Source organism: Ranitomeya imitator, chromosome 2 (genome assembly GCF_032444005.1).
Source record: "Ranitomeya imitator isolate aRanImi1 chromosome 2, aRanImi1.pri, whole genome shotgun sequence".
NCBI classification, from domain to species: domain Eukaryota; kingdom Metazoa; phylum Chordata; class Amphibia; order Anura; family Dendrobatidae; genus Ranitomeya; species Ranitomeya imitator.
In genome coordinates this window covers 560567516-560592686 of record NC_091283.1, presented here as the reverse complement: position 1 = coordinate 560592686, position 25171 = coordinate 560567516, and the positions used below count along the sequence as shown (strand labels likewise).

The window sequence follows — 25171 nt, the reverse complement described above, 5'->3', positions numbered from 1 at the left end:
CCAATCCGAAACTTACCTCTTCATAGAAACTGATCAAATTAGTCTGACATGAACCACAAAAAGAAATCATGCCTAGAAAAGGCAGCTTTAATATGAAACAAATACATCCGAAAAAGAACAAAATAAAGCTATAGCCTTAAAATAACATTTTTATTATATAATTAGAACACGTAAAAAAACTTTTGTAGAAAAAATGACAAGATTGTTAAAAATACTGTGCAGACACAATGTACAACAAATATGGTCGGTCCAAACTTTTACAGTAATTTTGCCAAGGGTTGCGTATTAAATAACAGTTAAGCAAAAGTGCAGAGTGCAACCAGGAGTGTATGAAAGACACTTCTATAGGGTAGGTACATATAATAAAGTGCTATAGTGCACTTCGCCCAAGTAATGAAAAAGGAGCAAATGAAAGAGGACTGTTATGCACAGTGCCCATAGGTAGAAGGGACTATATGCTATATACTATCATAGTATAGTGTATGGCCTAATGTGGCAACAGGAAAACATATAGATCCGGATAGAAAGGAATCAATATAAACCCTTAAAAAATAGTAACGCTCAGTAGCGGAGGCACATTACCTTTAAAGCGTGGACCGATTCCCCGACGCGCGTTTCGCGTGTAGCTTTTACGAGGGGTGTGTGTAAAACACGCTTGCAGCTTTTATCATGTAAGGATGTAAATGGCAGCGGCTGGGGCGGCGCTCCAGCCGGGTGAATCCGCCGACGTCACTGGGTCTCAGCGTCATGTGATATCGGCGCTCCTCCCCGCTCGACGCGTCAGAGCCGGGAGGCAGCGCCGGACCACGCTAGACGCGTTGCCCCAGCAACGCCAAAGCAGGACGCCCAGCGGGAGCGCACGCCGCTGAAAAGGCTATGGGCGGCTCCTAAGCATAAGAGTGCATGCGGTGAACAGAAATGTAGCTGCAATGCTAAGACAGAGTGAGGCAATATTATAGTAAGTGTGTGCACAGAGACGGATAACATGTAAAAGTGAAACAAGACCCATAAAAGGGTCAGTTGTGAAAAATGAAAGATGAAGATATTCTGGAGCCGGGAGGCAGCGCCGGACCACGCTAGACGCGTTGCCCCAGCAACGCCAAAGCAGGACGCCCAGTGGGAGCGCACGCCGCTGAAAAGGCTATGGGCGGCTCCTAGGCATAAGAGTGCAAGCGGTGAACAGGAGTATAGCTGTAATGCTAAGACAAAGTGAAGCAATATTATGATGAATATGTGCACAGAGACGGATAACACATAAGAGTGAAACAAGACCCATAAAAGGGCCAGTTGTGAACAAAGAAAAATAAAAATAAAGATATTCTGGTGTAAGGCCGAATAAAGGGGAAGTTGAGAGGGTACCCTAAGGGGAAGTGTATAAATAAACAGACCCAATAGCGAGCCTATATGCAAATAAGGGCAAAGATAAAGATAGAAACCAGGGAGGTAAGTGCTGGGCTATGTGGTACAATAAAAAGGTTTACTTATATCAAAATTTGAATATCATGGAAAAAGTCATAGGATAAAACAACATAAGAATAACAAAAAGAAGAGTTGGACCAAAGCTAAAAAATATATACATAGCCAGATGATATTTAAAGGTCACAAAATAGAAAAATAATTAAAAAGAAAAAGAAAATATTAAATAAATACAGTACATAGTTCCACATGATTATGTTACAGTTATTATAGAATGTATCTCTGTTGCTGGAGCCCATTGTAGTTCTAAAATGCCGATAGCCGGATGCCATGTATGTCCATAATAGTCCGGAATGGAGAGAAATGTAGCAGAAGAGAATAAATAGATCATGATGATAATCTATTAAAAAAAGAAATGAAGAAATATTAAAATCATGATAAAACAGCTAAAAAGTACATATAATGTTCAGAGAAATGGGGCAAAGCTAAGAATTTCGTTTAAACCAGCTGGTTGAACCGATCCCACCCTGTAAATCCAACGGGCTTCCAATTGGGCGAGTGATTTCCTCCAATTTCCTCCTCTAGTGTCAATGTGAATTTTGTCTATGCCCATTGCCTTAAGAAGGGATGCATCACAGTTATGTGCCACTTTAAAATGTTTCGGCACGGATTTCAAGAGTGTTAGGTCCTCAATTTCACGGGCATTGATGATATCACGATAGTGCTCCCTAATTCTGGTTTTCAAAGGTCTGGAAGTAAGGCCTACATATATTTTAGGGCAGGGGCAGGAGAGATAATAGACTACCCCGATAGTATTACATGTGATGTGCTGTGTGATGGAAAAGGTTGTTTTGCCATCACAAGATTTGAAGGTCGTTGAGCGCAGCATATTAGGGCAGGCGATACAGTCGCCACAAGGGTAGAAGCCCCATTTAGGTCCTATAGAGGAAAATGCTTTATCCGGGGTAGAGCCAGGGTAGTAACTCCGGACCAATTGGTCCTTGAGGTTGGGAGACTTTCTGTAAGTGACAGAGGGGTGATCCGATATATGTTTAGAGAGGGTATGGTCCACCTTCAGTAGTGGCCAATATTTAGTTAGAGCTGTTTTCATGTCACGCCAGTTGGAGTTGTACGTGGTAATAAACCGTATTCGAGTGTCACAGGTGGATTTAGTGCGCGGTTTCAATAGGTCTATACGATTAGCCTTCTCAGCTCTCTTTAAGCCACTCTTTATACTCCTGTTTGAGTATCCTCTTTCCTGGAAACTTGTGGATAAAAGCTGTGCCTGCTCGTTGAAGTTCTTATTGTTTGAGCATATACGTCTTGCTCTCAAGAACTGTCCAATGGGTATGCTGGAAATGAGGGATTGCGGGTGGGAGGAGGAGGCATGAAGGAGTGAGTTTACAGCAGTCTCCTTCCGATGTATGCTGGTCTCTAGATAGCCACCCAGCGAGCCCGAAATTTGGATATCCAGGAAGTCAATAGAGGTTTGACTGTGTTTGTGCGACAGTTTGATATTTTATTTGTTATCGTTTAGCAGGTTAATGAAGTCAAAAAGGTCCCGCTCTGGGCCCTGCCACACCATGAGGATATCATCTATGTAGCAGGCCCAGAACAAGACCCGCTCGATGTGTGCCACAGGTTTTGAAAAGAAAATCTCCCTCTCCCACATACCCAAAAATAGGTTCGCGTACGATGATGCGAAAGCCGCACCCATCGCGGTCCCCTGTTGTTGTAAGTAGATACTCTGTTTGAAAATAAAAAAATTATGTTCAAGAGCAAACCTAAGGAGAGAGAGAAGAAAATCCACAAAGTCCGGCTGGTGTTCTGACATGTCAAGGAAAATTTTTGAGGCCCTGATACCATCCCGGTGTAAAATGGAGGTATACAAGGATTCCACATCCATAGTTACCAGCCACATGTCAGGATCCAGGGGGATGCCCTAAATATTTCTGAGGACATCACAGGTATCCTTGACATATGATGGAAGATCTGCGACCAGGGGTTTGAGATGGTAGTCCAGATATTTACAGATAATTTCTGATAAATTGCCGTTACCGGAGACGATGGGGCGTCCTGGAGGGTTATTAGTATTTTTATGAATTTTGGGTATAAAATATATACAGGCCATTTTGGGGTATAGTGGGATTAAATGATTCTTGAGGTCTCTGGTTATAAGGCCCTGGTCAAATGCCCTGTCCAAAATGTCCTGCAGTTCCCCTTTAAATTTGACTGAAGGATTGAATGTCAATTTTTTATAGCAGGTAGTGTCCCTTAACTGCCTGAAGGCTTCCCTCTCGTACATATGTGTGGGCCAGACCACCACGTTGCCCCTTTATCAGCCTGTTTGATCACTACTCCCTTCAGGCTTTTTAGCTCGGAGAGGGCTAATCTTTGTGGAGGAGTTAGATTGCGATTTGCCCCAGAGATTTTAATTCGTTCGAATTCTTGGGTGACAAGTTTAACAAAAAGTTCAATGTTGGGGAATAGATTAAGTGGTGGGAATTTTTTGGGGATAGGGGGAAAAAATTTACCTGCGGGTTTCGGATCTGGTGACTCATCACTGAGTTCCTCAAGAATAGCAATGGCTCGTAACTCATCCTCAGACCAGTTTTCCCCGGAATGCAGGTTTGCGGGCAAAGAGCTGGAGGTCTTTGGTGGCTGAGAAGGGATCAAAGGAAGATGAAGGTGAAAAGGATAGGCCCAGGCTGAGAACTTCAATTTGAGATGGGGAAAGGATAATATTGGATAAATTAATTACCTGCATTTTGGAAGAGGGAGTATTACCAGGTCGTCCATAGGATTTTACAGGAGTGTAATTCCTTTTAACCGGGTTATTTTTGTGTAGATTATATGCACGCTGGTGGGAGCTGCCACTTTCTCGTGAAGAGGTAGATGATATAGAGGAGGATCGTGTGGGGGTCCGTTCGCGCCTCCCATCCGATGGCCATTTGTAAATAGTGCCATTATTAAAATCACTCAGATCTCTTTGAAATTTTTTGGCCTTCACTTCCTTGACCTCCTTTTCCCATATAGAGAATTGGTTATCAAGGTCCTTATTAATGGCTTCAATTTCCGTCGAAGGAAGGTTGTCAAGAAGTTTAGAGCGTGTGGATTCGATGTCAGTGTCCAATTTGTCAAGGGTTTTTTTGTTATTCCCTATTAGGAGTTCCATCAAGGATTTAGAACAAGAGGTGCAGGATACCTCCCATCTTGTTCTAAAGGTAGTATCCTCAATAGGAAAGGAGGGCATAATACGGACACGCAGTCCTCTTGGTATTAAGCCCTTGGCCAGATAGCTTTCCAGGGAGGCCTTGTTCCACCATGTCCTGGTTCTTTTTTTAAGAAGGTATTTTAATGTATTTCTTAGTTCAGTTTTATGCCCATTCTCAGTAGTACTAAAGTGCACAGTGTCTCCACAGAATACCGTATCAACGCAAGAGAGCCAGTTTTTGTCCCTCGCTTTATAGTCCATCCTGGCACGTAGAAGAAAACCTGTAACTGATACAGAAAATAACAGTAACCTCAAAAAGAAATCATGCCTAGAAAAGGCAGCTTTAATATGAAACAAATACATCCGAAAAAGAACAAAATAAAGCTATAGCCTTAAAATAACATTTTTATTATATAGATTAGAACACGTAAAAAAACTTTTGTAGAACAATCTTGTCATTTTTTCTACAAAAGTTTTTTTATGTGTTCTAATCTATATAATAAAAATGTTATTTTAAGGCTATAGCTTTATTTTGTTCTTTTTCGGATGTATTAGTCTGACATGAACGGTCCCTAGTAAACCCGTGCTGATACTGGGTCATGAGGTTATTCCTCTTCAGATACTCCAGTATAGCATCCCTTAGAATGCCCTCCAGGAATTTACCCACTGTAGAGGTTAAGCTTACTGGCCGATAATTTCCGAGTTCAGTTTTTGTCCCCTTTTTTGAATATTGGCATCACATTTGCTATACGCCAGTCCTGTGGTACAGACCCTGTTATTATGGAGTCTTTAAAGATTAAAAATAATGGTCTATCAATGACTGTACTTAATTCCTGCAGTACTCGGGGGTGTATCCCATCCGGGCCCGGAGATTTGTCAATTTTAGTGATTTTTAGACGCCGCCGCACTTCCTGCTGGGTTAAGCAGGTGACATTTAATTGGGAATTTTTATCACTAGTCATTTTGTCTGCCATGGGATTTTCTTGTGTAAATACTGATGAAAAAAAGTCATTTAGCATATTGGCTTTTTCCTCATCCTCATCCACCATTTCACCCAGACTATTTTTAAGGGGGCCAACACTATCATTTTTTAGTTTCTTACTATTTATGTAGTTAAAGAATATTTTAGGATTATTTTTACTCTCTCTGGCAATGAGTCTCTCTGTCTCAATCTTTGCTGCCTTGATTTGCTTTTTACAGAATTTATTTAATTTTTTGTATTTATTTAATGCCTCATCACTACCTACTTCCTTTAATTTTCTAAATGCTTTCTTTTTGTCACTTATTGCGCCCCTTACAGCTCTATTTAGCCATATTGGTTTCCTCCTATTTCTAGTATGTTTATTCCCATATGGTATATACTGTGCACAGGTCCTATCCAGGATGCTAATAAATGTCTCCCATTTTCTTTGTGTATTTTTGTGTCTCAGGATATCGTCCCAGTTAATTGCACCAAGATCATCTCTCATCCGTTGGAAATTTGCCCTCCTGAAGTTTAGTGTCCTTGTAAGCCCTCTACTACAAATTTTATTAAAGGATACATGAAAACTTATTATTTTGTGATCACTATTTCCCAAGTGACCCCCAACCCTTATATTTGCTATGCGGTCTGGCCTGTTGGTTAATATTAGGTCTAGCAGTGTCCCCCTTCTTGTTGGGTCCTGAACCAGTTGTGAAAGGTAATTGTCTCTCATAGTTGTCAAAAACCGATTACCTTTGCTGGAACTGCAGGTTTCTGTTCCCCAATCTATTTCAGGGTAGTTGAAGTCCCCCATAATAATGACTTCTCCTTGAGTCGCAGCTTCATCTATTTGCTTTACGAGGATATTCTCCATTGCTTCCATTATTTTTGGAGATTTATAACAAACCCCTATCAGTAATTTATTATTTTTTCCCCCTCCACTTCTCTCCACCCACAGGGACTCTACATTTTCATTAAATTCACCTATATTATCACGCCGGATGGGTTTTAACCCCTTCATGACCAGGGGATTTTTCGTTTTTCCGTGTTCGTTTTTCGCTCCCCTCCTTCCCAGAGCCATAACTTTTTTATTTTTCCGTCAATTTGGCCATGTGAGGGCTTATTTTTTGCGGGACGAGTTGTACTTTTGAACGACATCATTGGTTTTAGCATGTCGTGTACTAGAAAACGGGAAAAAAATTCCAAGTGCGGTGAAATTGCAAAAAAAGTGCAATCCCACATTGGTTTTTTGTGTGGCTTTTTTGCTAGGTTCACTAAATGCTAAAAATGACCTGCCATTATGATTCTCCAGGTCATTACGAGTTCATAGACACCAAACATGACTAGGTTATTTTTTATCTAAGTGGTGAAAAAAAATTCCAAACTTTGCTAAAAAAAAAAAAAAAAAAAAAAAAATTGCGCCATTTTCCGATACTCGTAGCGTCTCCATTTTTCGTGATCTGGGGTCGGTTGAGGGCTTATTTTTTGCGTGCCGAGATGACGTTTTTAATGATAGCATTTCGGTGCAGATACGTTCTTTTGATCGCCCGTTATTGCATTTTAATGCAATGTCGCGGCGACCAAAAAAACGTAATTCTGGCGTTTCGAGTTTTTTTCCCGCTACGCTGTTTAGCGATCAGGTTAATACTTTTTTTTATTTGATAGATCGGGCAATTCTGAGCGCGGCGATACCAAATATGCGTAGATTTGATATTTTTTTTATTGATTTATTTTGATTGGGGCGAAAGGGGGGTGATTTAAACTTTTATGTTTTTTTTATTTTTTTCACATTTTTTTAAACTTTTTTTTTTAACTTTTGCCATGCTTCAATAGCCTCCATGGGAGGCTAGAAGCAGGGACAGCACGATCGGCTCTGCTATATAGCAGCGATCTGCTGATCGCTGCTATGTAGCAGAATTGCACGTGTGCTGTGAGCGCCGACCACAGGGTGGCGCTCACAGCGACGGGCTATCAGTAACCATAGAGGTCTCAAGGACCTCTATGGCTACAATGGAGACGCATCGCCGACCCCCGGACATGTGACGGGGGTCGGCGATGACGTCATTTCTGGCCGCCCGGCCGGAAGCGGTAGTTAAATGCCGCTGTCTGCGTTTGACAGCGGCATTTAACTAGTTAATAGGTGCGGGCAGATCGCGATTCTGCCCGCGCCTATTACGGGCACATGTCAGCTGTTCAAAACAGCTGACATGTCCCGGCTTTGGTGCGGGCTCACCGCGGAGCCCTGCATCAAAGCAGGGGAGCCGGCATCGGACGGTATAGTACGTCCGATGCCGGTAAGGGGTTAAGGACGATTTTACATACAGACACACCCCTCCCCCTCGCTTATCTGTACGGTCATTTCTGAACAGGCTATAGCCCTGCAAGTTAACAGCCCAGTCAAGGCTCTCATCCAGCCACGTTTCGGATATCCCCACCATGTCATAATTATGCTCCAACAATGATGACTATCAATTTTCTTCGGTCTGGGGCTCAATGCAAGATCTCGCCTCGTGGGGTAAGGATAATTCTGAGAAAGATGAGGAATCAGCCCAGAAATACACAGGAAGATCTGGTCAATGACTTGAAGAGAGCTGGGATCAGAGTTTCAAACATTAACGTTAGTAGCACACTATGCCATCGTGGATTAAAATCCCACAGGGCACGCAAGGTCCCCCTGCTCACGCCAGCACATGTCCAGACCCGTTTGAAGTTCGCAAATAACCATTTGGATGATCTAGAGGAGGCATGTGGTCCGATGCGACCAAAATAGAACTTTATGGTATCAACTCAACTTGCCGTGTTTGCAAAAGAAGAAGGATGAGTACAACCCCAAGATCACCGTTCCAACCGTGAAGCATGATGGAAACATTATACTTTGGGGGTGCTTTTCTGCAAAGGGGACAGGATGACTGCACCGAATTGAAGGGAAGCCTCAGTAAGAGCATTGAAGAAAGGTCATTGATGGGTCTTCAGCATGACAATGACCAGAAACACACAGCCAGGGCAAGTAGGGATTGACTCCTTCAGAAGCATTTCAAGGTCCTGGACTGGCCCAGTCTCCAGACCTGAACCCAATGGAAAATCTTTGGAGGGAGCTGAAACTCAATGTTGCACAGCGACAGACCCGAAACCTGAAAGATCTGGAGAAGATCTGTATGGAGGAGTGGGCCAAAATCCCTGCTGCAGTGTGTGCAAAATTGGTCAAGAACTGCATCTGAACTCCAATTGCAAGAAAGGTTTCTGTACCAAATATTAAGTTCTGTTGTTCTATAGTATCAAATACTTATTGCATGCAATAAAATGCAAATTAATTATGTAAAAATCATACAATGTGCTTTTCTGGATTTTTTAAGATTCTGTCTCGCAGTTGAAGTGTACCTATGATACAAATTACAGACCTTTCCATTCTTTGTAGGTGGGAAAACTTGCAAAATCGGCAGTGTATGACTTATTTTCCCCACTTTAGGTGTCAGTTATGTATGTTCCCTGTATGTAGTAAAATGCTTACCAGTGGCTGTAAATAAACAAGCCCTCATGTAGTTATGTGGACATAAAGATGCGGAAAATTGCAAACACAAAAACGAAAATTGAATGTACGGTTTAGAATGCTTAAATTTGTGATTATGGCTATGTGCACACCTCAGGATGTCTTGCAGAAATTTCCTGATCAAAACCGGACATTTTCGGCAAAAAATCCGCATCTGTTTTTTTTCCGTGCGTTTTTGACGCGTTTTTTTCCGGAGCTTCCCAATGCAATGCATTCAATAGCAGGAAAAACACGAAAAATCCGCAAAATTAATGAACATGCTGCGTTTTTTACCGCGATGCGTTTCTTTCGTGGAAAAAAGCGCATCATGTGCACAAAAATTGCAGAATGCATTCAAAATGATGGGATGCTTATGTATGCGTTTTTTAAGCGTTTTTCCCACGGAAAACAGCCGAAAAATGCAAAAAAAATCCTAAACGTGTGCACATAGCCTAAATGCTGATTTGTTTTGATTTTTTTGTGTTTAGCATTCTGATTTTATAATTTGCTGTATTAATATTATGAATGTCATGTTATTTGCAAGAAGAGTCAATAATTCCGATCACCTTTTAGATTCTATTGATGATGTCCTTGGAGACCTTCTTGGTGATGATGGTGAGTAGACTGCTAAGAAACATAAGGCTCCATGAGAGGACTAGTTAGTGGTTACTTTTCAGTTAAAGCACCACTCCATTGTTTTTTTTATTGCAGTGCCAGAGTGGTGCTTCTAATCTAAGTTCCCTGCCCTTAGTCTCATACTTACCAGCCACCGCCTCCATCTATACTCGGCGGCGCTCCTGACGGTCTCCAGCTGTTTGTGGCCTGCCAGATGGTTCCAGTGTTTGCTGGCGTGATTCAAAAGTCACAACTCATTGTAAGTCTATGAGAGCCAGAACGAGGCTATCATAGACTTGCATTGAGAGCTTGCGACCGTAACCTCTTACTTTGGGTTAGTCAGAAGATGGGGGTCGCAAAATGGCGGTGTGAGACCAGTGCGGTGCTGGGAGGAGCTGAAGACTGTATGTATATAGGGTGCTGTTGTTATCATTAACTCATACATCAGCTCAGCTTCTGTTCTGCACTCCTTTTCTCTTCATCTGCTTTTTTTCTTATCTATAGCCTACTTTCTCTTCCCTCCCTGAAACTGTACTTGCTTTCTCCTCTTTCAAGGCTGTGGAGATCACTGTGCAACCCCTTTTTAGCTACCATCTATAAGGCTGGATTCATATTTCCATGTCTCGCAGTCCGAGTACTGACCAAGGTGCACGGACTGACCGTTGGTTTCCTCACCTGAGGAATATTACATCATAGGCATAAATAAAGCTGTTGTGTTTGGGTCAGGAGACCCTCGCCGGTGAGGAAATCACCTTTCTTACACAGAACGTGAAAACTGGACATGTGAATTCCGCCTAACAGTGAGAGAAGGTCACATTTAGAAAGTAAATAAACAGCTTAAAAATGTGTACATAGCCTTTTAAAGGGAACCTGTCACGTGAAAAAACACTAATAACCTGCAGATATAGGGTTAACTAGCGTTGTGAACATGCCTCGCGCCGTCAGTTAGACCCCAACTGCCGGGAGGAAATTGACTTTATCCCTCCAGGCAGCGTATGGGTTTCAGTCACGGGGGTGGTGCCGGCTCGGCTTCGGTCACCGCTCTGTGTAGAGAGTGGTGTCTGTAACCGCGCCCCAGGCTCTGACTGACAGCCGGCTCTGACTGACAGCCGGCTCTGCATTAGGGCTGGCTGTCAGTCACTCCAGGGGGTGTGGTTACAACCGCCACTCACCATACACAGAGCGGTGACTGAAACCTGAATGTTACCGGGAGGAATAAAGTTAATTTCCTCCTGGCAGTGGGGCTATTATCTTGCAGATTAACCCCATATCTGCAAGATAATCGATTTTTATTTTTATTTTTTCATGTGACAGGCTCTCTAAGTTATAGTACGGCAGTGGCATGAGCACAGCTTTCAAGTAGCCTCAATGTTTTATAAAGGTTGCTATTGACAATCTGAAAAAATTCTGGCATGATTGTGTGAGTTCTCTCTCCATAGGGACACATAGAGGTCACATGCAAGTGACATTAATACCACAATTCTAGCTTGGCCTGCAGGCAGCCAAATCAGTAGGTTGTCAACAGATATATATGGTAATATTAAAATATGCCCATTGATTCAGATATCTAATCCCAACAAAAGAATCCAACTCCAACTTGTTCATGATATAATACATGAGGCTTTGTGTATAATTAATGTTTGTGGTGAAGTAGTCAAAGCTGTATTTATTTGTGCGATTTCAGATCCATCTCCTCCGAGACAACGAAGAGCGCCATCTTTGGCTTCTACAAACAGAAATCGGTCTGTTTTATCCAGCACCACCAAAAAGTGAGTGACTTAAAGTATACCTACTCTTTAGAAATAGAAACAATCCGAGTCAGGGGTCAACCAGATAGACATTTCTTTGACCTATTTGGAACATCCACTACCCATGTATGACAGACGTGCTCACTGCTTATTTGGAATGGGAGCCTGCTTCATACAGTGTGGGTATCTGCTCTGTTATACAGTTACTGTGGCTGCGAAAGTATTCAAACACCTGCTTTCTCCCTATGTTGTTACATTACAACCTGTGTTTAAATATTTTTGTAATCCGATTTGTGTGTGGTGCATCAGCACTTTATCTTTTTTTCTTTATTTTTTTTTATATAGCGCTAACATGTTCTGCATCGCTTTACAGTTTGCACACATTATCATTTCTGTCCCCGATGGGGCTCACAATCTAAATTCCCTATCAGTATGTCTTTGGAATGTGGGAGGAAACCGGAGTGCCCGGAGGAAACCCACGCAAACACGGGGAGAACATACAAACTCCTTGCAGATGTTGTCCTGGATGGGATTTGAACCCAGGACTCCAGTACTGCAAGGCTGCTGTGCTAACCACTTAGCCACCTTGCACTAGTGATGAGCGAGTATACTCATTACTTGAGATTTCTCGAGCATGCTCGGGGGTCCTCCGAGTATTTTTTAGTGCTCGGAGATTTAGTTTTTCTTGCCGCAGCTGAATGATTTACATCTCTAGCCAGCATAAGTACATGTGGGGATTCCCTAGCAACCAGGCAACCCCCACATGTACTTATGCTGGCTAACAGATGTAAATCATTCAGCTGCGGCAAGAAAAACTAAATCTCCGAGCACTAAAAAATACTCGGAGGACCCCCGAGCATGCTCGAGAAATCTCGAGTAATGAGCATATTCGCTCATCACTAATCAGCACTAAATAGTCTAAGTTGGTGAAGTGAGAAAGGTATAAGCATAAATTAATTTATGGGAACCAATATCTAAAAATTGGCATGTGCATTACATGTATTCACCCCTTCTTCTATGAAGCCTTTAAAAATTTCTAATGCAAGCAGTTACCTTCATAAGTCACATACTTAGTGAATTAGTGAAAGGAAGTCCACCTGTGTGCAATTTAAGTGTCACATGATGTATCAGTATATACACACCTTTTATGAAAGTCCACTGTGGCTGCAACAGCATTAAGCAAGAGGCACCACGAACCAAACACCATGAAGACCAAGGAGATCTCCAAACAAGTCAGGGACAAAGTTGTTGAGAACTACAAGTCAGGGTTGGGTTATATAAAAAAAAATCCCAATCTCTGATGATCCCCCAGAGCACCGTCAAATTCATTATCATCAAATGGAAAGAACATGGTACCACAACAAGCCTGCGAAGAGTGGTCCGACCACCAAAACTCTCAGCCCGTGCAAGGAGGGCATTAATCAGAGAGGCAGCACAGAGACCAAAGGGTAAAGGTACCTTCACACATAACGATATTGTTAACGATATCGTTGCTATTTGTGACGTAGCAACGATATCGTTAATGAAATCGTTCTGTGTGACAGCGACCAACGATCAGGCCCCTCCTGGGAGATCGTTGGTCGCTGAACAAAGTCCAGAACTTTATTTCGTCGCTGGACTCCCTGGAGACATCGCTGGATCGGCGTGTGTGACACCGATCCAGCGATGTCTTCACTGGTAACCAGGGTAAACATCGGGTAACTAAGCGCAGAGCCGCGCTTAGTAACCCGATGTTTACCCTGGTTACCATCCTAAAAGTAAAAAAAAACAAACACTAGATACTTACCTACAGCCGTCTGTCCTCCAGCGCTGTGCTCTGCTCTCCTCCTGTACTGTCTGTGAGCCGGAAAGCAGAGCGGTGACGTCACCGCTCTGCTTTCCGGCTCACAGTCAGTGCAGGAGGAGAGCAGAGAAGCAGAGCGCAGCGCTGGAGGACAGACAGCTGTAGGTAAGTATCTAGTGTTTGTTTTTTTTTTACTTTTAGCATGGTAACCAGGGTAAACATCGGGTTACTAAGCACGGCCCTGCGCTTAGTTACCCGATGTTTACCCTGGTTACCGGCATCGTTGGTCGCTGGAGAGCGGTCTGTGTGACAGCTCTCCAGCGACCAAACAGCGACGCTGCAGCGATCCGAATCGTTGTCGGTATCGCTGCAGCGTCACTTAATGTGAAGGGGCCTTCACCCTGAAGGAGCTGCAGAATACCCAAGCAGAGATAGGAGTATCTGCCCATGCGACCACAATAAGCCGTACATTCTATAGAGATGACCTTTATGGAAGAGTGGGCAGAAAAAAGCCTTTACTCACAATTTTTGTATTTAAGGCATCTTTCACACTTCCGTCTTTCTTTTTCCATCACAATGTGTAGCAAATGTTTTTGCTGGATATGTTTTTTTCTCACAGACTTGTATTAGCGACGGATTGTGACGGATGGCCACACGTTTCATCCGTCGTGCGCTGGATCCGTCGTAAAATTGCTGTCCGTCGGGCGGAGAAAACGTTCATAGGAACATTTTTTCTTTACTTCGGAAAATCGCTCAGTGACGGATCCTGCGCTGCGCGTCGTTGGCTATAATGGAAGCCCATGGACGCAGGATCCGTCGCTGACTGTCAAAAACAGGAATCCAGCGACTGATGCCGTCTTTTGAAACTGAGCATGCGCGGAAGAATTTCCCGTCAGGGAAATTCTCTCTCTCTCTTTACTATTGATGCTGCCTATGCAGCATGAATAGTAAAAAGATATAATGTTAAAAATAATAATAAAAAAAAAATTTGTGATATTCTTACCTTCCGGCGTCCCCCGCAGCCTTCCCGATGGTCGCGATGCTGCCGGCAGCTCCCATTCCCAGTGATGCCTTGCGAAATGACCCGATGACGTAGCGGTTTCTTGAGGCCACTACGTCATTACAGGTCATTGTCTCGCAAGGCATTACTGGGAACGGGAGTTGCCGGCAGCATCGGGAAGGCTGCGGGGGACGCCGGAAGGTAATAATATCACAATTTTTTTTTTTTAATTATTAGTTTTAACATGGGTTGTGTATGCGTTTTTGCAGCGGGAAAACGCGGCGAAGATGCATACACAACGTGTGCACATAGCCTCGACGGATCCGTAAAAAAACCAGACCCAGTGCATCCGTTTTTTACAATCTGCACAGGATCCGTCTTTTCAACATTTTGACGGATTGTGACTGATTGTAAAAAACGGAAGTGTGAAAGAGGCCTAAAGCTTATTTTGAGTTTGCCAAAAGAATGTACAATTGTTGGAGAAAGGTTAAACTTGATGGACCTAGCTCTTTTTTTCAACTTGTGTACCATGTGACGTGGGAGACTCCCCAAATGTATGGAGGAAGGTGCTGTGGTTAGATGAAACCAAAATTGAACTTTTTGGCCACCGAGGTAAACGCTATGTCTGGCGCCTAGCCAAACACAGCACATCACATCACCTCAAGAACACCATCCCCACAGTGAGACACGGTGGTGGCAGCATCATGCTGTGGGGATGTTTTTCGTCAGCAGGGACAGGGAAAATGGTCCAAGTTAAGGGGAAAATGGATGGTGCAAAATACAGGGATATTTTTGAGCAAAACCTGTTTGTCTGTCAGTGATTTGAGACTGAAACAGAGGTTCACATTCCAAGCAAACAATGAGCCAAAGCATACTGTTAGGCTATGTGCACACGTTGCGGATTGGGGTGCAGAATTTTCTGCGCAAAATCCGCATCTCCTGGCAGAAAATGCAGGTGCACATTTGATGCGTTTTTTTTATTCGGATTTGGTGCGTTTTTTTATGCGGATTTTGTGTGGATTTCATGCGTTTTTTTACCAGTGCAGACTTCTATAATGGAATGGTTCAGAAACGCTGCAGATCTGCACAAAAGTGACATGCAACTTCTTTTGATCCACAGCGTTTTTCATGCTGATTTTTCCGCACCATTAGCACAGCATTTTTTTTTCTATTGATTTACATTGCTGTAAATCACTTTGCGGATCTGCAGCGTTTCTGCGTGGAAAAAAACGCTGCGGATCCGCACTAAATCCGCATCGTGTGCACACAGCCTAAAAGCAACACTCGAGTGGGGAAATGTGTAAATGTTTTGGAGTGGCCTAGTCACGCTCAGACCTTAATCCAGTTGAGAATCTGTGGTCAGACTTGAAGATTGCTCACCAGAGGAAACCATCTAACTTGAAGGAGCTGGAGCAGTTTTGCCATGAGGAGTAGGCAAGAATCCCAGTGGAAAGCTTATAGAGACTTATCCCAAGCAACGTGCAGCTGTAATTTCTGCAAAAGGGGCTCTACAAAGTACTGACTTTAGGGGATGAATAGTTATGCACACTGAAGTTTTCAGTTATTTTGTCCTATTTGTTGTTTGCTTCACAATAAAAAGAAAACCACATGTTCACCCTTGTAGGCATTTTTTGTACTTGAACTGATGAAAAAAAACCAGTGGAATTCCAGGTTGGGAGGTAGCAAAACCCCAAAAATGCTAAGGGGGAGTTTGAATACTTTCGCAAACCACTGTAGCACTCAAGACTAACTAATGTAATTGGAGCTAGTTCTGATTTCAGCAGTCGAGCCTCTTAATTTTGATAGTGGCATTACAGAGGTCGGAAACGGGGGTTCAGAAACGCTGTATAATAATAATTAGTATTATTACTAATAACAGTTGGGGATCAGCCCACAAGAAGAAGGTCTCCTAAAACGCTTTCGGCCATGAAATAAAATACGGTAGTTATGGTTCTCAGAATAAAACGACTGAAGTCAAACTCTTTCTCAAGTTTATTTGATTGTCTGTTGACTAGTAAAACAAACAAACAAACAAAATTAGTATCACCATAACACTACTCACTCATGGAACAGAGTTGCCAGGTCATTTTTACAAAGAAGGAAAAGTTGTAAAGACAAAACCCGAAAAACAATGGCATACTTATTGTTTTTATTTTGAATTTCATCCCGTTTGGATTCCCCCCCCCCCCATTTTTTCAATATGTTAATATGAACTGAAGTCATTTAACGTCCCATCCTGCAAAAGTTTTGACACTTGGAACATAAGTAAAACAAATGTATGCAAAACAATTAAAACTGGCTGCGTCTCCCAAACGGTTTCTATACTTAGGATCTTCAATATGGGAATACCCATTTAAGCATCTGTCACTGTGGGTGATGTTTTGTGGAGTGGTGTGGCCCAGAGCCAAAGGTGGCATTACCTGGCAGTAGTGGATCTGTGACACCTATCTGGATATCCCTGCAGGTGCAGTGGCCACCACACAGCACTACACTCAATAGAGTAGAGACCTATACATTTGTGACCATGATGTGATGGTGGCCTTATACACTTTGATCAAAATCCTTACTTTGCCAGATTACATCAATACATAACATTTGGATGTACAGTCCATGACTTTTTTTTTTATCTACAGCTATATGGTATACTTAAAGGGAACCTGTCACCCCCCCTCCCCCCAGGCATTTTTAACTAAAAGAGCCACCTTGTGCAGCACTTATGCTGCATTCTGTCAAGGTGGCTCTTTTAGTTCGGGTCCCTGCCACTGCTGAAATAATCGCTTTTATAATTTGTCCCTGATACCTTGAAACAGATTTGGGGGCATGTCTTTTCCCCTGGACAGAAACGCCTCTCAGCCGTCACGTAATACACTGCGCGCCGGGCTCCGCCTCCTCTGCCTTCATTAACGTCCCACTGGGGCTCCCGGATTTACCGCCTTGTCAGTGACCACCGCGGTGCGTCCCTCGCTTGCCAGACGACCTTCGGCGGTCGGAGCAGCAGCCGCAACATCGACCACTTTGAGGAAGTCAACACGCAGCAGTCGCCGGTATTTTTACATAAGTCTTGTACCCTTCACCTACTTTGCAAATAGGCCGACTGAGCTCTAAAGTTGGCGCAGTTGTTGTCATCATGCCCAGCACTGACCACATACTTTCTTATAAATCTCAGGGGTGTATACTAAAGGAAAATAAAACCTGAGATCTTGTGCCTGTGACAAAAAAAAGTGCGGTACAATAGGAGATTTTTATTATTCAAATTTAGACAATTCTATATTCATCGCCAGTTTTATGGAAAACGACATGGGCATGACAAAAACATTGATGCTGACTTTGGAGTCAAGTCAACCTTTTTGGATAATAGAGGAAGAGCATGCTAAACTTTTTTTGCTTCGATAGTTTCATTTATTTAGGCTATTTATAAAGTAAAACAATAGTGATACTCTGGTGGTAGGTTACATTTAATTGGTCCATACACACGACATACATTTTTTGAGGGAGACAGTTGTCTCCTAATGGCTACGTTTGGATCAAGTGGGTCTGCAAGTTTCTTTTATTAGAAAAAGGAGGATACATGGCTATGAGACCCTCTCAGATAGTACTTATGTCAAGGGTTACTTGCCCTTGACAGCAGATGTCTGAGATAAGTGGTATTGGTGTTGCCATTAGGATTAAGGTATCATAAAGAGCATTAAAAGAACACAGTAATGTATAAAATATCTTCTCGCCTCTGAATATTTTATGTTCTTTGAATCAGGTCACTGTTTGAGGATGATGACTTCTACAATCAACTTGCCAAAGAAGCAGCACAGGTAAGGGTTGTTTCTGAACAAGGACAAGAAATGGTTTCATCCTAATCCTGCCTCGTTATTGCCAAAAGTAGATTCAGCTTATACTTCACCTTTGCTTTTGAGTGGGTTTTGCACTCCTGAATTTAGGGCTTTTCCAATTTCTTAAAACCTCTTTCCCCGGGTACAATTTTGTTTTGAAAAAACAAAGTGTTCTTTACCCACCCTCTCAAGTTCCAGCACCGTGTCTCTGCATGTTTTTTATTGTCTGCAGTGCTGACATCACTTTGACATCGCTTGCAATCAGTCAGTGATATTCAACTTCTGTGGATGGGTAGAAATACTGAATTCACTGACTGGCTGCATCTCTGTCAATCAACGCTGCTAACAATAAAAGAAACTGGGAGCGATGACAGAGACTATGCTCTGGACCCCGGGAGGGTGAGTAAGGTATAGTTTGTTGTTTAATCAAACTGTGCCAGGGGAGAAACCTTTTAAGGTGTGTTGTAGTTTGTAATTGTATTGCTATGGTCTTACAGAAGTCTCATTCTGTTGATCGGAATAACTATTTGAGATTTGTGGAAGTAACAGAGGGCATTATGTGTGCCACTGAAGTCATGAAATACACTTCACTGTTCATTGGAAATAAAATAAATGAAAGGGTGATCTCAAACTTTTACTAAAACAGGTAAGTCGGGCTCAGCAAGGGGGGGGGGGCCTCCTGCAGCGCACATGGGTTTCCCAGTTTTCCCCCCGAGTGCAGTGAAAATTCAGTCCCCAGCATCTGCTATTCCACAACCCGGAAGCTCCGCCCACTCATTTGCATCACACTGGCGGCTCCACCCACTTTCATGGCACTTCTCCTTCAGAGCGAGACTGCCTTTCCTGCTCCCGGCAGCCATCTTTTCCTTACCGGCCTCCTCTCAGCCTCACAGGACAACATCCCAATGGCTATCGCCAGCCAGATCGATAACACCGGGAGGATCTCACAGGGCCACAGGACCTGGGTAAGAGATGGGCTGCAACACCCATTGGCCCTTTTTTCTGCAGCATTTGATCAGTGATTAGTCACCAAACTCTCTATTGGGGCATTGAGTTGGGACAGACTGGGGTACACAATGTCGTTCTCCAAGACATCTAAGAGGGCCACCAAAACACATACAGTGTTTTACCTCATGTACCACCTGCCAGACTTCGTTGCCACGGGGACAGAGTACACCACTCTGCAAAGCCTGGATCCCGAATGCGCTCAGGAGCCCTCTGCCGCTACCGAACCCAGTGTACCTAGTCCATGTCTCAGTCCATGACTTCACTAGCTAAAGCTAAAACTAGATTGGCTAGTGTTTGCCAATCACCCCGAGTTTCAGGACATAGTTCGACGGAATAGAGAGAGACCACACAAAAGCTTCTCAGGTCAGAAGCCACTGGAGGCGAGATACCTTTTCTCACCGTATCTGCGTAAGCAGTGAGCGGAATCCCCTCCGGTTGATCCACCTGTATCCCGTCTGGCTTCCAAAACCCTTCTATCCTTACCAGACGGATCCTCGATTAAAGATCTCACGGACCGTCTAATAGAGAACCTTGCCCGTTCGGTTTTTGAAGCCTCGGGCTCAGCACTGTCCCCTTCTTTTGCCGTGACGTGGGTAGCCAAAGCAATGGTCTCCTGGGCAGATACTCTGAGCAGAACCATACAGGGTAGTGATCTTCTACCGGTGGCAGCGGATCTGTCCAATCAGATTGCTTTGGCCGAAGACTATTTGGTGCACGCTTCTCTGGACGAGGCTAACTGCGCTGCACTTGCAACCTCAAATTCTGTCTCTATTAGGTGGGCACTATGGCTCAGGGAATGGCGAGCAGACTCTGCGTCCAAAAAGTCCCTAACCCCTTTGCCTTACCAGAGCAGTCATTTGTTCGGAGAGAAGCTGGATCAGCTTATCTCTGACGCCACAGGTGGGAAGAGTAAATTCCTCCCCCAACAGAAAGTTAAGCGACCCTTTCGCCGCCCACAACAGTCTCGTTTCCAGTCCTTTCGCTGCAATCCCTGTTGGTCTGCTACAGTCAACTCTTCTGGATCCGGGGCCCTTCCCTCATGGGGATGGAGGTCCCCAGGTTTCGTATAAGACCAACCAGTCATGGAAGAGCCGACCTAAATAGTCCAGATCTAAGGGATCCAGGTCCCATAGATTCTTGCCTAAATGACATGTGGCATTATCTGGTCGACACCAGCAGAGTAGGTGGCCGTCTACTCCAGTTTTGTCATACATGGCTCTCTCTCGTTCATGACAAATGGGTCAGGGACCTGGTGTTCTCCAGATACAAAATAGAATTTTCTTTCCGCCCTCCAGCAAGGTTCTATCCCTCTCGTCCTTCGAAAGGAGTGGACACAGTCTTTTTATCGGGCCATTGATTTGCTTCGTCAAGATGGGGTCATTATTCTGGTACCAGAGAAGGAGAGGTTTGAGGGGTTTTACTCGAACTTGTTTGTGGTCCCGAAGAAGGATGGAACAGTGAGGCCCATACTGGAGCTAAAACTCCTGAACACGTTTGTCAAGGTCCGGTACTTCAGAATGGAGTCCCTCAGTTCTGTCATCTCCTCGATGGAGAAGGGAGAGTTCCTAGCATCCATCGACATTCGGGATGCCTACCTTCACATCCTGATCTCCCCCCCCTCTCCAGAAGTTCCTGCTCTTTGCTGTTCGAGAGAAACATTTCCAGGTCCCAGCCTTGGCCTTCGGCCTCGCCACGGCCCCCAGAGTGTTCACGAAGGTCATGGCGGCCGTCATGTCTGTTTTGCACTCTCGGGTCAAGGTTGTGTTGCCTTACCTAGACGACCTTCTAAACAAGGGACAGTCCTTCCAGACCTGCGTGGAGTGCGTCCGTATCACTATGGATACTCTTTCTCACCTGTCCTGGATGATAAACTTAAGCAAGTCTTCCCCCTTTCCAGCTTAGCAGATATCCTTTTTAGGCATGATCATGGACACTTCCTGAGGGTTGGTGATTCTCCCTTGAGACAAGGTCTTAGCCTTTCAACAGGGAGCCCGGGCACATTGTCATCCTTTTCCTCACTCCATCTGCTTTGGCATGGGTGTCCTGGGCAAGATGGTGGCAGCAATGGAAGCTGTTTCCTTTGCCCAGCTACACCTTCGCTCCCTGCAGCATGCGCTTCTGGCAGCCTGGGACAGGAACCTGTTCTCCGTCGACCAACGGTGCCATTTGTCCCCGCGGGTCCATCAGGTGGTGGACATTGCAGTCCTCCCTCATCCAGGGGAAATCTTTTCTCCTGGTTCTTTGGCTGGTGGTCACTACCGACGCCAGCCTCCTCGGTTGGGAAGCTGTCTTCCGTCACCACACTGCCCAGGGGCATTGGTCACCTTGGGAATCACGTCTCCCAATCAATATGCTGGAGACTCAGGCGATGTAGTTGTCCCTGCGGCATCTCCATCATCTTCTGGTGGGTCGCCCCATCCGAGTTCAATCGGACAATGCCACAGCTGTGGCGTATACCAACCATCAGGGGGGCACCTGCAGCAGGGCAGCAATGTACGAGGTAGAACACATCCTCCACTGGGCAGAGAGAAACCACTCGTCCATCTTTGCAGTTCACATTCCGGGTGTGGAAAACTGGGCGGCAGACTTCCTCAGCCGTCAGGGCCTTGCCTCGCTGGGGGACTCTTGACGTGGATCTGATGGCATCAAGACTAAACGTCAAGGTGCCAGAATTCATAGCTCGGTCCCAGGATCCAAAAGCCATCATAGCGGACGCACTCGTTCTTCCATGGCGTCGGTTTTATCTTCCGTACATGTTTTCCCCACTTCCGTTGCTCCCAAGGGTCATCAGGAAGATCAAGACGGAGGGGGTCCCAGTGATCCTGGTTGCTCCGGACTGGTCACACTGGGCATGGTAAACAGAGTTGGTGGAACTTGTCATCGACGTCCCCTGGCAAATACTAGATCGTCTGGACTTACTCCCCCAGTGCCCAGTTTGCCACCAGAACTCAGGGGCCATGTGTTTAAAGGCATGGCGGTTGAATCCTGTGTCCTAACCCAAGCTGGGTTCTCCAAAGAGGTAGTGTCCACCATGATTAGCGCTCAGAAGCCTGTATCGGTGCGCATCTATCACCGCACCTGGAAAACTTTTTCGCATGGTGTAGAGATCATGGTTGTCCTCCTCTTGTCTTCTCCATTCCCACTATATTGGAGTTTCTTCAGTCCGGTCTGGACTCAGATGTAGCGCTTAGTTCCCTCAAAGGTCAGGTTTCCGCCTTATCTGTTTTGTTCCAGTACAGGATCGCTTCTAAAACGCAGGTCAGGACTTTCATTCAGAGGGTTTCTCATGTGGTGCCTCCCTATAGAATGCCATTGGATGCCTGGGACTTTAACTTGCTCCTGGGTGTTCTACAGGAGTCTCCTTTCGAACCACTGCGGGACATTTCGCTATCTCCTGTTTCATGGAAGGTTGCTTTCCTTGTCACGTCCCGGTGACGTCAATCAGGCGGGTTTCAGAGCTGGCCGCTCTGTCCTGTCAAGCTGCTTTTTCAATTTTCCACCAGGACAAGATAGTTCTCAGGCCGTCGCCGTCCTTCTTGCCCAAGGTGGACTCCTCTTTTCACCTTAATGAGGACATTGTCCTGCCCTCATTTTGCCTGGCACCGGTACATCGGGTGGAGACGGTCTTCACACTCTGGATGTGGTGAGGGCTCTCGGGAGATACGTCTCACGAACAGCGTCCTTCCGTAAGTCAGACGCTTTATTCATACTTCCTGAGGCTCACAGGAAGGGACTCGCCACTTCAAAATTCACAATAGCCAGGTGGATAGGCTCGGCTATCCAAGAGTCTTACTGTCTCACGGGCGCACTCCACTTCTTGGGCCATTCGGCACCAGACGTCAGCAGAACAGGTTTGCAAGGCTGCGACTTGGTCTAGTCTGCACACATTCTCTAAGCACTACAACGTTCACACTCAGACTTGTGCAGATGCAGGCCTGGGCAGGCGAATCTTGCAGGCGGCGGTAGTGCATCTATAGAGAGTTGGTACATGGAGTTTGATCTGTTATGTCACTTCTCTAGCCAGGGACTGCTTTAGGACGTCCCATGGTCCTGTGTTCCCCAGTGAGGCGAAGGAGAAACATGGATTATTGTGTACTCACCATAAAATCCTTTTCTTCGAGCCACTCATTTGGGGACACAGCACCCACCCTATTGGCCTGATGGCTGTGTTTATTCTTCGGTTTGACATGTTGTACCGGTATTTGATGGTTTGATCTCCTACTTCTTTGTCATTGAAGTGGTTCAGCTGGAGCCATTGTGTATGTGTGTACTGCAGAGGAGGAGGAGTTAATTTTTATATATTCACTCAGTGGCAGCAGCACACACCCATGGTCCTGTGCCCCCCAGTGAGTGGCTCGGAGAAAATTATTCTATGGTGAGTACACAAAAATCCATGTATTAGCCATGATGTAGCATTTCAGAAGCATCTTTTTTTAGGTAGCCATAACCCTGACGATTGCTTTCTTTTTGTCATTTTCTTCAATCATTATAAGGCCTCATTGACTTTAGGTCCTTTATTTCTTCTTTCACTACTTAATTTACTGCTTGATTCCTTTTCATGCAGTTTTCGTGTCCTGCTTATTATCCCCTATTTACTTGTACTTTGTTTTCTCCAATTTCTTTGTTTGATCGGCCATCCAAGTAATGAAAACTTAAATGTCAAGGAGCTAGAACACCCTGATCAGTTCTCATGGTGAAAGTACCATCATGTTTTATAGTACTGATCAATGTACAAGAGCAGATGATAAACATTTTCTTCTTCCTCGCAGATTTATATTGTTTTTATGTAATCTGTATACAGGAATCCGATGTCTCTGAAGGTGACGCACAAGCTCTGCTTGAAAACTTGAAGGTACATGTAATTTCTTCTTTGATTGTTCATAATAAAACCCAATTTCAAAACTTCACAAATAAGTAAGTTAACAATGTTTTCTATATACATTTTATAATATATAATTTTTATAATATATCGTGTATATACAGTGTCTTGCGAAAGTATTTGGCCCCCTGGAACTTTTCAACCTTTTCCCAAAAAACTTTGTGATAAATCTTATCAGATAAATCTGCTTTCTACTTTCTTACTTATAATGCACTTCTTTCCCTACTCAACTTGTCACCCATGCCTAAAAAGAACAGCTGAAATGCATCTTGCTCATCAGATAAGACAAACTGCCAACACAGTGAGGTGTCAGGTTACACCACTTATTAGGCAATGTGCACACGCTGCGGACTGGTGTGCGGATTTTTCCGCACTGATTTTGATAAATTCACAGGGAACAAAAACACTGCATTTTTCCTGCGGATTTATTGCGGATTTTCTGTGGATTTTCCGCGGTTTTTGTGCGGATTCTACTGCGGTTTTACACCTGCGGTTTTTTAATATGGAGCAGGTGTTAAACCGCTGCGGATTCCGCACAAAGAATTGACATGCTGCGGAAAATAAACCGCAGCGTTTCCGCGCGTTTTTTTCCGCAGCATGTGCACAGCGGTTTTTGTTTTCCATAGGTTAACATGGTACTGTACACCGCATGGAAAACTGCTGCGGATCCGCAGCGTCAAATACGCTGCGGATCCGCAGTAAAAACCGCAACGTCTGCACATACCCTTATACTCTGTGGAGAGGGGAGGAGGAGAAAGGAGCAGAGTGAGTAAACAGGCAGAGGGAGATACAAAAAGATCATGCTGAGTTTTCAACTAAGTATTTTACCTTACTACAGAGTTTTGTTCATATCTACACGGAAGATTATTTCTGTGTTCTGTCATCCATGCTGCTGCTGCTTATCTTCATGTGCTAACTAAAAAATGAAGAGCAGAAATCCATGTTTCTGTGTGCCGTGCTGTGTTTGGCGAGAGATCACAGCAGCTACTCTCCTCCCATAAACTCAGAGTTAATTATAAATTAGAGCCAGACACTGAAGGGTGGGAAGAACTGAAGAAAATGTAGTATGCAAGTTATATAATGACCAGAAAGGTCATTATATCCTATACACGTCTTCATCCTGTGCACACACAAGTCGGCTTATTCTGAAAACCTACTTGAAAGTATGGTTACTCTTCAGTATACATGTCATATAAT

The 25171-nt window shown here is 44.2% G+C and overlaps 1 protein-coding gene across 3 annotated transcripts in view; it reads left to right on the top strand.

The window, feature by feature from the left end:
• FBF1 (Fas binding factor 1) overlaps nucleotides 1–25171 on the top strand; it is a 206207-nt gene that overhangs the window by 24091 nt on the left and 156945 nt on the right. The window contains exons 1-5 of one of the 3 annotated variants that reach the window (XM_069752052.1): nucleotides 8297–8827; nucleotides 9691–9732; nucleotides 11417–11501; nucleotides 18015–18069; nucleotides 23897–23947. In XM_069752052.1, coding sequence (XP_069608153.1) covers nucleotides 8566–8827; nucleotides 9691–9732; nucleotides 11417–11501; nucleotides 18015–18069; nucleotides 23897–23947 — 495 coding nt within the window. In that variant the 5' untranslated portion in view covers nucleotides 8297–8565. Of the gene's footprint in view, nucleotides 1–8296; nucleotides 8828–9690; nucleotides 9733–11416; nucleotides 11502–18014; nucleotides 18070–23896; nucleotides 23948–25171 lie in introns of those variants that run through there. The other 2 variants (XM_069752053.1, XM_069752054.1) reach the window with 2 other exon arrangements.